This window comes from Micropterus salmoides, unplaced genomic scaffold (genome assembly GCF_014851395.1).
Source record: "Micropterus salmoides isolate LMB-PRFRI ecotype aquatic unplaced genomic scaffold, ASM1485139v1 Ms_hic_scaffold_13, whole genome shotgun sequence".
Lineage (NCBI taxonomy): Eukaryota > Metazoa > Chordata > Actinopteri > Centrarchiformes > Centrarchidae > Micropterus > Micropterus salmoides.
Window position 1 is genome coordinate 10,275,871 of NW_024040374.1, and position 15,500 is coordinate 10,291,370.

At 40.4% G+C, this 15,500-nt stretch overlaps 1 protein-coding gene across 3 annotated transcripts in view; it reads left to right on the top strand.

Moving 5' to 3' along the window:
* The window catches only part of dennd1b (DENN/MADD domain containing 1B), a 108,802-nt gene that overhangs the window by 68,838 nt on the left and 24,464 nt on the right, over positions 1–15,500 (top strand). For all 3 annotated transcript variants that reach the window (XM_038715459.1, XM_038715460.1, XM_038715461.1), the window contains 4 exons: positions 205–250; positions 1,911–2,012; positions 11,009–11,134; positions 14,809–14,910. In XM_038715459.1, the coding sequence (XP_038571387.1) occupies positions 205–250; positions 1,911–2,012; positions 11,009–11,134; positions 14,809–14,910 (376 nt within the window). The remainder of the gene's footprint in view (positions 1–204; positions 251–1,910; positions 2,013–11,008; positions 11,135–14,808; positions 14,911–15,500) is intronic.

Here is a 15,500-nt window from a genome sequence, read left to right on the forward strand (position 1 = left end):
GCTTGTTAAAAAGCAAGATTAATCTTGAATCAAAATAGCAATTGCATACATTTCTGTCATAGTTATCTGTTAATCAAAGAATATCTGCAACATTAATCTTTTTACTTTTTCACATGGTTGTGTAAAATGTGCTTTTCTAGTTTAACCTCCATTAATATGGATATTGATATTGCTCACGTTTGTTTTCCTTCCCTCCATCCACAGTGCCCCCATGCCATACTTTGTGGGAGTTCATCTTAGTCTGCTGGAGGTACGTTAGTTAAAGTTAATCTGTGGATATGTGTATGCACATAAATGTGTGTGTTTATATAAATGTACATCATTATACTGTTAACTATATTTGCAAATGAATGTACAGTTGACCAAACTATGTATGTATGTGTGTGTGTGTGTGTGTCTGTGTATGTATATATATATATATATATATATATATATATGTATATGTATATGTATGTATGTATGTATGTATGTATCTATCTATCTATCTATCTATCTGTGTATCTATCTGTGTATCTATCTGTCTATCTGTGTATCTATCTGTGTATATATATATATGATGAATTTCAGGGTTCTTGTCAGTGGATAAGCAAATTTTAATTATAATAATAAAGTACATATAGGGAGGATGCTTTACATTTATGTTGTCAGTTCCTAGTTTTTCTTCTCAGTGTATATGGTCAGATAATGCCGCACCTGGTTTGGTGAATTGTGCTCTTAATTTTGATGTAAAATATAAGAAATTTCAGTAAGGCATTTTTTGGCACCTTCAACACATTGAATCAAAAAAATTGACAGAATGTTTTTTCCTCTTTATCTCCCTGTCTTGCTTGTTTGCATTCTTAACCAGAAGTACAAAAGACAGAGAGAGAAAGGCAGAAAAAGTATCTGCAAACAAAGAGCTTTTCTACTTCATTGTTAAACCCTGTGTGTTGGGGGGGGGGGGGGGGCGTCACCAGCACTGCTGTTGTGTGTGAATGCATGTTACAAGCACGCGCACATTTGCACTTGTGTGCAAGTGTTAGTATGTAAGTGTTTGTCTGTGTGCGTAATTGTGCAAATGCATATGTTGTAATGCACATGTGTGTTTGTGGGTGTGCGTTTGTGTGATATTTGTCTGACAGTTGTGGCTGTGGCAGTATTTATCACACTCTGCATCCGTGACAGACCCCCTTTCCGCCACTACATAATTAGTCCAGATCAGCATGTGAGCCTCCACTGCACAGGCTGTCACAAAAGTGACAAACTAGAAATTCACACACTATGCCGCCTCCCCCCCACACCTGCCTGCATCCTGCACCGCACTGAAATAATTGTTGAATTTGTCGCCATCAGGATGCACACAGCACAGCACAGCATCACTGTGTTGTTGTTGATGCATGAGATTTTGGTGCTGTGGAAAATCTTTGTGCAATCCAAATGTTCTTCTCAGTGCCATTCTTCATTTTGTGAGCATGTGTGTGTTATAGTAAAGATGTTGTAACTTTTTTTTTCTGCCCACCATTTTTCACCACTAATCGTAAAGGAGTGTGATGACAGTGTGGTTTTAAATGCGACCGCTGTGTTTTCCCCTTCCTGACGCTTCAGGGCAGAGTTGACTTTGTCTGCTGGGAAATACACCTGGACCACACTTAGAATTAATTAATGATTTAATGAATAATAATAATAAAATTAACCAAACTATATTCTCAGGCTCTTTTTATTATTTAAAATGTGTAAAACATACATGATTTTACAAATGCTCAAAATTAAACACAGTGAAATGCTAAGAGATGTTGGATAGCAAAAAACAAATGTGTACACTTTGAGAAATAATGCTTCAATTCCATTATGTAAAAGCATAAAATATATATTTTTAGAAGAATATTTACATGTGGAGATTTGCTGATTACACTGGACATTTCCTCCTTTAGAGAGTACGCAGTCGATCACTGGAGGATGTGGTCATTCTGAATGTGGACACCAACACCCTGGAGAGCCCCTTTGATGACCTGCACAACCTGCCCAGTGACGTGGTGAGACACACATAAACAAATACACACACACTCACGCATGCCTTTCAAAGCTTCTCAACCTTTATTGTCTCATTACACATGACACACAGAAGGTTCATTTCTTCCTGTTTCACGTCGAGTCTCACTTGCATAAACACGTATTCTCGTGTCCTCCAATGTACACAGACACTCACACCCACTCACACCCACGTGCACATGCACAAAAACACACAAACACACACAGACAAACACATACATGTGCAGAAACTTGTCAAAGTATAGCTATGTCCCCTCCCCACATCATTAATGACTGCAGTACTTGCTCCTCAGATTGTGGCTGTCTAAAGTAAACTCCCGTCGCGTCGTATGACGCTTGAAGGCGAACAGCATTCCCCGACCATCAGAGGCTTGTGGGAAAATGTGCAACTCCCTTCCCTTCATCTCCATCCATTCTAATCATTATTTCACATAGTCTTGCATTTCTGCCTGCCCACTGGCACGTTTCTGAGAACGCGAGATAGGAGGAGGGAACAAGCCAGAAAAAAGACAAGAAAAGAAAAGGCAGAGATGGGTGATTTTCTAGGGGGAAAGAGTGGGAAGAAGGGGGCCAATTACCAGTGTGGGCAGCCACCTGCCAGCGCATCGTCTCTTTAATTAATGGAGCACTGACGCTGGTCAGTGCAGCAGGAAGCATCACCATGGCGTCAGGGTCACTCGCACATTTACGCACATTCACATACGCACTCTTATATACTCACACACAAACCTGGAGAACAACACACGTGCTTGTCTTCTCTGTCTTTGTCGAAGCAGGAATCTGTTTGTTTAGCTGTTTTTCTGGGTGTGTGTATTAAAGCTCCTCTGTGAGACACCGAGGCCCCGCTGAGGCTGCGGACGCATTATTACCCACACTGCTAACAGTATATTCTCAGGTTTCACCGCCTACCGGACTCTCCTGCCCAGTATATAATTCAATCCACTGCCCAGCAGACTCCAAACCATCTCACACTCCCACACTTCTCTGGTTCTCCTGATTTAGCACTGCTCAGCCTACTACGACTGCTAGTGTGCATCTCTGCCATCTCTGCCATCTCTGCCTCCTTACTACTTTCACTGATCTTTAATACATTTTATACAATTACCTGCCTACCTTTTAGCCTGTTTGCCGGCCCGCTTTATTGCCTACCTTACTGCCTGACTGTTCGAGTTTCATGACACCTGTCTGCCTTCTTGTCTCTCTCTCACAGTACCGCCAGCCTGGACGTTTCTTGCACCCACTGTTCTCATGTTTCTTTGCCTGTGTGCGTGAATGGCTACAGTACCTTATTCTTACTTCCTGCCTGCTTGCTTTTCTGCACACAGGGACTCAAGCCCTAAATTAAATTGCAAACTGAGTTTGTCATAAAAAGGAGTCAGGGCTTTTGAAACGCGACAGAAGCAGAGAGAAAAGCCTTTGTCTTTGCCGTGTGATAAATTAAGTGGCAGGCACAGAGCCTTTTTGCTTTGATCCCCTACTCACCATTTTTCCTGACTAATGACAGAACATAGCCCACATATCATGTCAAATTACACCACCTGAAACGGAAACTTCACTGGCATTAATATATTTATTGCGACAAATTGTTGTTGTTGTTTCTATTCCTATTCCTATTTTTTTCCTGTCTCCTCTCATCTTTTCACCCGGGCTAGTAGATTAATAAGGAAGCGAGCAGGTACTAATTGAGTGGAATTCCAGGTCTCTTGTTAGTTTGCTTGTTAGTGATGAGGACATGCCACATGGCATTTGATGTTTGTGTTTACACACAACAAGATGTTTGAGGCATTGTGCAGGTTGTCAAACAGAGGCCTGAAATCTTGATTAATACCGAGCTGCTGCACGTTGTTTCTCAGCTATGAAAAACACTCTTCATATTTCTCTGTAATTCTCACCTGAACACTGGCTACTTAACACCCAGGCTTTATTCAGTGTGAAACAGAAGCCCTGATATATATGAAGTAATGATTATTCTCACTTTAAAAACCCAGCATCACTTTGTATGAATATATAAAGCATGAAATGGATCAAAACGTAAAGGCCACAGGCGATTTTTGTGCGTATTTTAAGAGAGAAAACAAAGCACTCTGACGTTGATTTAAGCAAAGCTTTAGAGATCCGTCCAATTATCCGGCAATGCAGGCTGTGACAACATGTGGACTCTATTACATGGCTCGGCTGACCAGTGGCCATGTTTTAGGAGGTTCAGAGTTCACAGTTGTCCTGAATTAGTCGTCCTCTTTCAGACAGGATCCCTGCACCGGCTCCACTAGTGCCCGCCCCTTAATGGTCTTTTCCCGCAACTTCACACATAATATTTTAGATTTATTGACTATTACAAATGCTACCATGCCAGTAGTGGTTCCGTTTAGTAGAAAAAGGAAAGATTTGAATAAGAGAGTAATTGGTAACTGGTCAAAAAAGGATGCAACAATCTATCGAGAATAATTTTTGGCATTTTTTTTTAAATTGAAAGCTTCATATGAATCAAAGATCCAGCATTAATTGTACTTTTGTTCTGGATTTGCCTTTTTAAATGTGCAGGGCAAGTTTTGACAGTGGAAATACATATCACATAGATCTCTTTAATTTGTTTAGTTTATCATTTTGCTTTTATATTTATTGAAAGTCAGTCTAAACATTTCCTATTTTAACAAGTGTATTTTGGTATCTTTGTATAAATAAAAATTTTTTGTTTCTTTATTTTAGTTTGAGCTTTCCGTTTGTTTTCTGTTTTAGATAAACATGTGTATTGTGTATATTTTAAGATTGCCTAAGTTGAACTGAAAGTTTCAATAGTTTTTACACATTAATAAATCATACTAATCTCAGAGAGACTGCGGTTGTGTCAGTAAAATCAATATGTTGACAAGCACTCTGAAAAGAAATACTAAATAAAAAAAAAACTGTAGTTTTTTCCCTGGAAGATCAAGGTATTTTTGTTTCTTTTTCCGAGATCCAGAGTTCCTCTTCCGCACAGAGATTGTGCTGATAAAGTTATAATTGGCTTTTGGTCGGTGGAGCTGTTTACCGTGCTAGTCATTAAAAGTATCCAAGAATAGCAAATTAGGAGTCTGTTAATTCTGAAAACAAACAGTGTGTGACTGAATCAGATTTTTATTTGATCCCGGCAATTGATCTCAAACCAATGACGGAAGAATTTTTTCATGTATTATTCTTTCTGTGCCACATATTCAAGGTGAGGTGCTACAATACAGCTTACATCTTTATTTTCAGATGCTCTGTCTCACATCACAGCCTAATTCCTTCTATTCTCCTCCTCTCTGCCTCTCGCTACTTTGCTGACACCGTGTACCCATACAATCCTAGCCTTCATACATTTGATCATTTGTATTCCCAATAAAGGGGGAAATTTACAGCGTACACTCCTACTTCCTGTATTTCAAGCCTGCATTTGGAGGTTTACAAATGAATGAGGGGGTTGCGGTTGTGTCTGCGCGCCTCTCCTGAGATCACCTGGCACACTTAATCAAACATCGCGGCTTTAATTTGGTGTTCAGTTTCCGATGCTCCCAGAAAACAACATCTACATCATCATCTACAACAGAGTACAGCCGACAGCAGGCAAACCCTTGTACATGCAGATGCACAGACGCACACAGAGACACCTACACATTGTTGGCCAGGAATGTTGATCAATGACATTCAGATCTAGTTCAGGAGTAAACTTTTGCAACTCACAGATTTTTGGTTTGTCCACCAGATTCCCCAATTTTCAGTTTAGATACAGCCAAGTGTCTTTCATTTCAGTGGTGTCTTCCCAGTATAGCGGAGCCACCTACAGTAAAGCCCTTCACATGCTGTACTAACTAGATGGCAGCTCAGTGCTGGGAATGTAGTTGCTCCACCTCAGTTACATACTGTACTTTACAAGAAACGGTCTCGGTGTCTACAGCATATAATAACGAGCTCCAAAGTATTTGAAATTTGTTGTTGTTTTTATTGTTGAGTCTGTACTTTGCCAACTGCAAATTTCGAGATCTGCTTATTTAAAACATTATTTTACGGGTTACGATTGTTTTAAATGTCGCTGAACTGTGCACACACTCTCTCTGCAGTGTTAGCAGCCCTTCATTTACTCGTGTGGAGTTTAAAAGCTGCACTTCATTTTCGCATACTCGTTCTGCTGGCGGTTCACTCTGGATTAGAAGTCAAAAAGGGAGAGGAGCATCACCCACTGCGTTAGTTATTGAAGTGAGAGATGACATTTAGCTGTAGTTAATTATGTATGCAAAACTCAGCCGCTCAGCTGCTATAAGAGGTCAGCTTGACAAAGTAACCCCACACCGGGGAGAGTCTCATGGCACTGAGATAGCCCTATTAAAACACACACACACACACATATATACAACACACACAGACTTTTTCTCCCCCTTGCTTTCTCAATCTTTTTCATTTCGCCTGACTAATGTATTGTATTGCATGTACTGTAACAGCAGATCAACATACCAAATAACTAAGAATGATATGTCCCACTACATGCCCTAATAGTTTATCTATTTTTTTTTTTTACATGTTTATTTCATCACATTGATGATTTAATATTCAGTGAAGTTAATTTTGATTAGAAGACTAGAAATTAGTCCTATGTGCTTAGTTATAAGATATTGTGGTTGACTCCACCCCATCCACTTAAGTAATATCCTAATTATTTTTGCAGTTTTACCGTAAGACTGAAAATAGAGGTTCATTTATAAGAAATCATAAAATATCTTAAACCATCTTATTTGTATTTGTCTTAATGTGAACAAATGAATGAATGTCATAGATTCCAAGTTGCATGCTCATTGTGTACATGTATGTGTGTGCATGTGTGAGAGTGTTTGATGGTTCTCCATGTGTTTTTGTTCAGATTTGAGTGTGTGTGTGTGTGTGTGAGAGAGAGGGAGAGAGATGTGTGTGTATATGTATGTGTGTACAGTTCAGACTGCAGCACATCAAAAGAAAGTGGGAGATTTTCATAACTATTTTTTCTTTGTAGTTCTTTAATTGCGTCCCCATGGCTTTCTTTCCCTGGACAGAATCTTAAACAAAACATTCAAACATTCTTTTTTTGTGAGAAGAAAACTCAACTTTTTATTTATTTATTTTTTTTAACAACAGACAAGTGTCAGGGTCGTTACTTGGGGAGGTGTGTGTGTATGTGTGTCTGTGTGTATATATGTATGTGTATATATATATGTGTGTGTGTGTGTGTGTGTGTGTGTGTGTGTGTATATATATATATATATATATATATATATAGGTGTGTGTGTGTATATAATGAGAGAGAGAGAGAGAGAGAGAATAAAATATAATATTTTCGGGTGTAAGCTTCTATTCTTTCTAATATGACAATATCATATTTACCAAATAGTAAATATGATATTGTCAGCCGGGCTCCTTCTTTTTGTCTAAAAGTGTAAGATAATGATGTCTAATAGTTAATTAACAACAATTACCAGCTTTCATATGATGTGTAGTGTGTCTGATTATATCAGCACTTTTCACAGAAATATTCATTGTTGTCATGGACATCATAAATTGGTTGAGATTTTGAATAGTGCGGTTGTATGCTACCCCATCTCTTACAAAGACATTGTGAGGTGTTTTTGTGAAGCTCACCATCAGAATGTTTATTTAAAAATTTCTCCAAAAGCTGGTGTAGGTGTAAATATAGTATATATACAGTACCTCCGTATTCATATTCACATGCATGTGAGGTATGATATAACTTGTGATGTTTGTGTTCGTCTCGTGTGTACATTTGCTTGGACACACACACCACACACACACACACACACACACACACACACACACACACACACACACACATTCACACAGATGCCTGGTGTCACCTACAGTAGTATCATCCCTTACAGTCAGGCAGGGATCATCATTGCACCTGCTAATTACCATCTCCAGCTGGAGAGTTAAATGGAGATCTGTTCTATGTCTGACCTTTGACCCTATGCTCTTTATGTGACGCACTTCAAACCCTGTTTGGGCCTGGTTGGGCTGGTCCTTAATGAGGCCCCATGTCTGCCCTCTGTGGGCTCTACGCTTTGGATGCCCTGCTTTCATCCCCGACCATCTTCCCTTGATGTAAATTGAAAAGATCATAGCTATGGGGAGAAGACCTGTACTGGAAAGGCCCCTCCTGCATAGATTATGAATATCATAACTCAACAGTTTTTTTCTCCCTCTCTCCCAACCACCCACTCCCCTCTCTCCTCTTGCCACCCCTCCCCTGTACAATGCTATAGTTCTAATTGGACCCATTGGGGGACTCTCTGCCTTTGATCTCATCACCGCCACTGTGACTTTACACTAAAAAATGTCACTGCCAAATTGGGTTATCACCTGTAGAGCCTGGCCTTCCTCTGATGCCTGTACGCATCTCGTTAGCTTCACTCAAACTGTAGAAGTTAATTAGTTTGACAGAACCATTACTGTGGAGACATACCTGGTGATTGTGGCATAGGTGCCATATTCAAAATCTAACTACTAAACACACATTGATTTTTTTGTGTTGAATATGTGAAGGAGCGCACCGTAGACTGTGCTTTGTTTTTCTATTTAGCAAAAAAGATATTCTGGTATTTGTTATGCACTACTACTATATTTATTATATGTGACAATTCAGTTAATCACCACATGTGACTAAAGATGAATATTTTTCATCATGCTTAATCATTTCTTGTGAATAAATGTGAAACTTTGAACTTATTGCTTTATCACCCATTTTTCTTGAACACTGGAAAACAAAACACAAGTGAAGTGGTGTCCCCACCTCATTAAAAAGTGTTTGCCACTGCAGTGCTCTCACCCGTTCAAAGCTGCTATACAGAACTGTGTGCAGAGTAAACTCCGTTATCCCATCTTCTCTGACAGTCTTTGGGGTATGCCTCCCCCACTTAGACTGACATTGTGTTCACTTTGATTTCCCCCCCCCCCCCCCCACCACAAAAAAAGACAGTTTAATGATTTGCAAGAATAAAAAAAACAGTGAAAATGCACATAAACATGAAATATTAATTCCAGAAAAGGCTTTACATAAACATAAAAGCATTTAGCACAATGAGTGAATATGGAGATGACACTTGTTAATTTATCCGTGATAAACTTCCTGTTTGATGCCTGGGAGCATTTGCAAAGGCAGCACGGGGACGTTGTGGAGAGTGAGAAAGCCCAGGGGAGAGGAATCAACGCTGTTCGTTTTGTCTTTGTCCCAGTTTAAGTCTCTCTCTCTCTCTCTCTCTCTCTCTCTCTCTCTCTCTCTCTCTCTCTCTCTCTCTCTCTCTCTCATATATATATGCGCTTTCTTTTCTTCTCTCTGTCGCTGTGCTAACACTTTGCTTCTCCTCCCTCCCTGAAGTTTTTCCAGATAGGCTAATTGCAGACGCCAGACCACGATATCCCGCTAACACTGCAGCTACACAGCTTGATACCTCTGGCCGTTTCTGATTGAAATAGACCTGATCAAAATTTTATTACATTACACAAGAACTGGGGTCATTTAATGGTAGACACAACCTCCAATTTATTCCTCCTTTCATCTTTTCTTTCTTCTCTTCCTGCCCACAAATACTGCTACTACCAATGGCAGCATAAAACGTATTGATATAGTTAATAGAATTTGTTGTAAATGTTCTCTGTTGCTTTACAAGCCAGTAAATGAACACACATATCTGACACACACTCTGAACACAGACTGGACGGGTGAAATATGCAGTGTAGTGTTAAATATAATAGGCTGACTGCTTACGAAAAATTTACTTTTAAGTTTACTCTGTTCCTTTTTTGTCAGTTCTGCGTGTGCTGTCAGTTTTCTCAACCCATATTCAGACAGCAAAGTGGTGAAGAAGGTACAACGTTCGTACCTGGAGAGCTCTGGTTTAATCTCTACCCCTGTAGTGCCCATGACCAAATGCTTACCAGCCACAGGCACAGTTCTGTAGGTGACAATTTTCCAGACAGAGAGATTAAGCATTTATTTTAGCATTTTTGGCTTATTATATGTTTGTATACAGTATAGCATATACAATAAAAAATGTTAAGTTATTCAATGAGGAATTGCAATTAAACAGTTTTTCATTAATTGAGGTTAACGGTTAAACTTTTAAGTAAAAAAATCATGATTCAAACCATACTATTGCAGCCCACACTAAGCTGCATTACAGTAATCTAGACCTCCTGTGCAACCCAATCAAATGTTGTGCTTTTGTGCTAAGCTGGCACAGCCCACACAGAGAGCAGTAGTCCCTCGCTATCTCTGCCTCCTCCTCGCTCTGCCACAACACAGTCAGACTACTGCTGAGCAGGTGAGGAGAGCCTCTTGACAACTTCCTTCCCAGACTCCCCAGGGCCCGGTGGCCAGGGTGAGTCTTTTGTCATCCTAAAACAAGCTCGGGCCTGCTGCTCCTCCACTCTCGCCTGGAGTCCTGGAGACAGAGCCAGGAGAGGGGGGAAATAATTAAAGACATTTTATGTCAAGAGTCCCTTTCTAGAGGGAGTTCGGGAGAGAGCCAACAGGGGAGGGGAAAACAGGAGGACTGGAAAGAAAGAGGAGGAGAGTAAGAAATGGAGGGAGAAGCAGAAAAGCAAGAAGGTGATGGGAGGAGAACAGGGGGTGGCAGCGTGGAGAGAGAGGGTAAGAGAGGAAGAACAAGGATGCGAGTTTCCATTTCCTCTCTGCTGTTCCCGCCCTCTTGCCGCCCCCTGTCCTCTGTTCAATTAGCGAAGCAGCAGGTGCTCCCAGCAGCAAAAGATAAGCTTTGAGGAAAGGCTATAGCTTTCCCCTTTCTTTTCTTTCCTTTTTTGAGATGACCTGCAAATGTGATACTTCACACCCAGAATGGGCTAGCTGTTTCCTCCACCAATTTCAGAGGTGATAATTTAACTTTTACCCCTCCGTCTCTCCCTTTCCCCCCTCTCTGTCTCTCTCTTTCTCCTCCCACATTTTCTCTTTGTTTTCCACCAGGTGTCCTCTCTAAAGAGCAAGCTGAAGAAGCAGTCAACAGCAACAGGAAGTGGTGTGGCGAGGGCCGTCCTGAGAGCGCAGGCCGCTCTTTTTGGATCCTACCGAGATGCCCTCCGATATAAACCCGTAAGCATCCAGTGTCATTCATTAATGCCACTCGTGTTGTGTAATAGTTTGACACATGCATCCAGTGCTTCAGCTAACCTTGTTTAAAGGGTCTGTTCACCCAAATCACAAAAAAATAAATACTTTCTCAATACTGTGAGGACAAACTAAATATCATTAACATCCACTGAGGTGGCAACAGAAAGGCTGATATCTCATAAACCTAAAACTTAAACCATCTGCATCTCAAGCTAGGTTAGGAAGTAAGATTTTCTTTGTTATTTGGCTGAACTAACCATTTAAAATCATCTCAGACCTATCGCTCTACTGGACAGCAAACAAACATGTTTGTGACTACCATGTTTTGACATTGATCATACTCTGTTGGACAGCATTTAAGAACTAGACAACTTGTTGATTAAATATTGAGTATAAAGGCCACAGCTTGTATATGCATTCACAAGCAGAAAAATTTACAGACATGAATATAATAAATTTGCTCTTCAGCATGTGTAGCATACAGCAGTGATCTCAGTTTGGGTGAGTTGAGTCAAATTTCACTGGAGTCTGGTTAGACTGGGGCAGTTTTGACTGAAGGTAAAAGGTGTGTTTTCAGCTAGAGCGCAGAGCTAAGGTGGGCCTGTCTGAGGCAGTGAAATGTCAGAGGAGCTGAAAAGAGTCAGGACGTTCCCTTTGAAGATCCCTTTTAGCCACCTTTGGTGTTTTACTCTCTTTTACTAAGCCCCCCTAACATTTCTTTTCTGGATCTTTTCTACTTATCAAGTCTGAGTCAGAGCAGAGCAAACTACAGCATGTCCTGTTTGTCAAATAGCGAAGCCTTTGTTCCTTTGGCTTTGAGATTAATTGGACTTTGTGGACTCCCGGAGTCAAGATGCTACATTATTGATGCTGTCTCTCTTTTCTCTGTATACAGACAGTATGTGAACAAACTGCCTCCCCTCTGACACAAGTACCGAGACTCAGTGTATGTGTGTTTGTGTATGTGTGAGCACAACATGCAGTGATTCCTCAGTTCACTCATGCTCATCCCTGTTATCTTTCAGGCAGGATCTGTATAAAAGCCATGGAGTTAACATACATGCACAACTGCACATCTTCCTTCATGTAGACACTGATAATACTCCCTGTGTTCTGATATTTGTGGAATATCACTCTGCTGGTTATTGTTCTGAGCTGAGGCAAAGATCTTCCCAGACGGAGCTGAGCCGAGCAGTGTGGTTCACAGGCCCATATGCCTCGACAGAAGGAGGGATGTGGATGCTTGGTAGGAGTCTTGCTGAGATGTAAATGAAATGATACTGGAAACTGATAATGAGTTGAAAAGCAATCAGCTGATTAGAACAACATTTCTTAGGTCATCAGTTTCAGCTCACATTGACACTTTCCCCAGGTGCTTCTCGCCTTCACAGAGCAGCAAAGAACCTGAAGTAGCAAATCAAATTAGTTTTCCCCACCAATGATGAAGCCAGGTCAGGTGTGCATATTCCATGGCTGTGTGTTCTGAACTATTTAGGGGCAGAATTAGCTGAAGTTCTAATCAAGTAGGCATGTACCCAGTTCAAATCATCCAACCAGATGTGTAAAACACTAGGAAGGGGAGGTCGGGTGCCATCACATAATATTCACACAGAAGTAGTGAAAACTGAGATGCAAATTCTTACACCCTCCACATTCTCAGGTATAGCTGATTGATGAAAAGTGTTCACATACACTAGGAGTCCTGTATAAGAACATGACTTTATCAAGGTGGTTTTGGAAAAATGATAATTTTGAAATCCATTTTTAACATTAAAACAAGTGCTGTATATTCAAATACATTTCAAAACAGCTGTATGAATAAACAGCTCGGTTTGGTTTGATTCAGTCACCATAACATACATATAACACACTTTTACAAATTCATATATTTCTACTTAACTGCAACTTCAGTTCCTCCTGGATAAGAACATTCAGAGAACTGCCCACTTGTTTTGACACTTTAAACACATCTGCTACAAAGATTAGTTAATTTTTTTTGTATAATTGTTTCTATGTAATGGCTCCCTTAATGCTTCCAAATGCGCTCTAAATAAAGAAGCAGTTTCACAATGCCTTCATATATAATGTACATACATTTCATAAGTTGAGTGTAGATACACTCACAAAGAGAGTCACACTTACATGTACTTTTACGGGACGTAAAAGTAACCCAACACGACCCAAATCAACCACAGAAAAACACATTTAAGGCAACCAAAGCCATGGGATTTGTGAACATGAAGACATACAAACAACTAAATCAAGACCAAAAGAAACAAAGTGAAAAACACAATAGCAACACAACATACAAGGCTGCAAGGCAGCAAGATCGGCATTCCCTATGCCAGGAGCCTGTCTCTACTGGTGCTGGCACAGGAGCCTTTAACCACTTCATCCCCAGGGCAGGTGCCACCTCATTAAGCAATCAGATGTCACACACCTTGGCAGAACTGGAGAGGACAGAAGAGGAAAAGGGTTGTCACCGTTTCTCTAGTGCTGGGCAACTGTGGTGACCCCTTAAAATAGATAAAATGTATGTAGCTCTCTTTCTGTAGTCTTTTAAAGTAGTCCAGTTGGAAGATTCCAGCTGCAGTAGCAGTTTGCAGTAGAACCAAAGGCTTTTGTTGGATACTGATGTGTACACAGAACCCCTTTTAAAGTTGAGTTGTGACATTTTTTCAGTAGCAGTTAGTTGTTAGTCTCAGCATGCTGTTCAGTTTTATTAGATGCAGTATGGTCTGAGGCTGTAGCAGTCACATAGAGAACATTTACAACAAGCTTCTTTCAACTCGGCTTTTACGAGAGAATACGCCTTAAAACCTTTTAGTGATGTAAGTGGAACACTATTCCTGTGATACAATTTGGGCCACTGGTATCGTCCACCCATCCTCAAAAATGGGGTTAGTCTCCGGTGTTGTTAAGTTGTTTTCATGTGCCACACTGTGCTCACAGCCTCAAACAGACAAAGCACATTGTTTTACATCAGAAGAATTTAGAGCATCATGGAAATATGTGAGAATTATGTTAATTATGAGAAAACATGAATTGGAAATGACTGTGGGGCCATGTGTGATTGGCCTGCAGTGGTTCTGTTGTCATCCTCCGTGTCTGTAGCTCACAGGCCAACAGACATGATGTAAGATATAGTAATAATGTGTTCATGTGGAATACTGGGGAGTTTACTGGGACACTGTCTTCTGGTCCGGGGGAGATTGTGTGCACTTCGCCAGGGGAACCGTTTCCTGTTTTGTTTTGTTTTGGGTTTTTTTTCTTACTCTTCCTCCTCCTTCCTTTTCCTTCCTCTTTCCTTCCTGTGTCTCTTTTAGACTCATTTTCTCTTTTCAAGCCCATTTAGCTCACTAATGAAGAAATCAGTTGAAATACTCATTGGTTAGCGAAGACTTTTTACAGTGCATATCAATAAAAGACATGATGTGAGCGCCTTAGTGCTATGACTCGTATTATAAACAACATTGTTTAGTTTAGACCCCCTGCCGTTCAAGGCACCAAACACATCTGCCGCCGTTCTTGTGGCTCATTTCTGAACTAAGTAAACATGGTGAAAAACAGATTGGTACAAAGAAAAGTGAGCCAGAACTAATTAGTATTAATTGTTTATTTTAATTTTTGCCAAAATGTCTCTGTGGACTCCTCAGGGGGAGCCAATCACGTTCTGTGAGGAGAGCTTTGTGAACCATCGCTCGAGCACCATGAGGAACTTCCTGTCCATGGCTGTTAACCTGCAGCTCTTTAAACAGGTACAAACAGGTGTGTGTGTGTGTGTGTGTGTGTGTGTGTGTGTGTGTGTGGATCAGAGGAACCTGCATTAACTACTCATTTTGGCGAAGTGTAAGCCGTAAAATTGAACCGACCCTATAAAATGTTTAAAAGATATTTAACTTGCATAAACAAGAACCTTTCCTCATCCCGAGATCATAATTATATATAAGAAAATCTTCTGTCACTTACATGGGGACATTGACAGATGCACAGCTCTATCCTGTAAGACATAGAGAAGCACAAATAGAAAAAGATGACTGAGTGCTTATATTGTAGGTTACCCTGTCCTCTCCCATCAGTGTCAGGTTATTTTTGAGCTGTTTATATTTTTCAGCAGTTTTTTTATTTAGAAGGGTGAAAGTCTACAGATAAAAGTTTTCTCTCAGCACCCCTTCTGCTCAGCGAACTGTCAACTGGGTAAAGTTAGCATTTAGTATCTTGACAGTTCAGTTGTTCAGAGTGAGGGGAAATGGAAAAGAGAGAGGCCTGGGATTATAGGCGGTTATTGACCCCTATATACTGTTTACTGAGGTTATCTCTCAACACACATCTTAATGTCTCTCTGTTT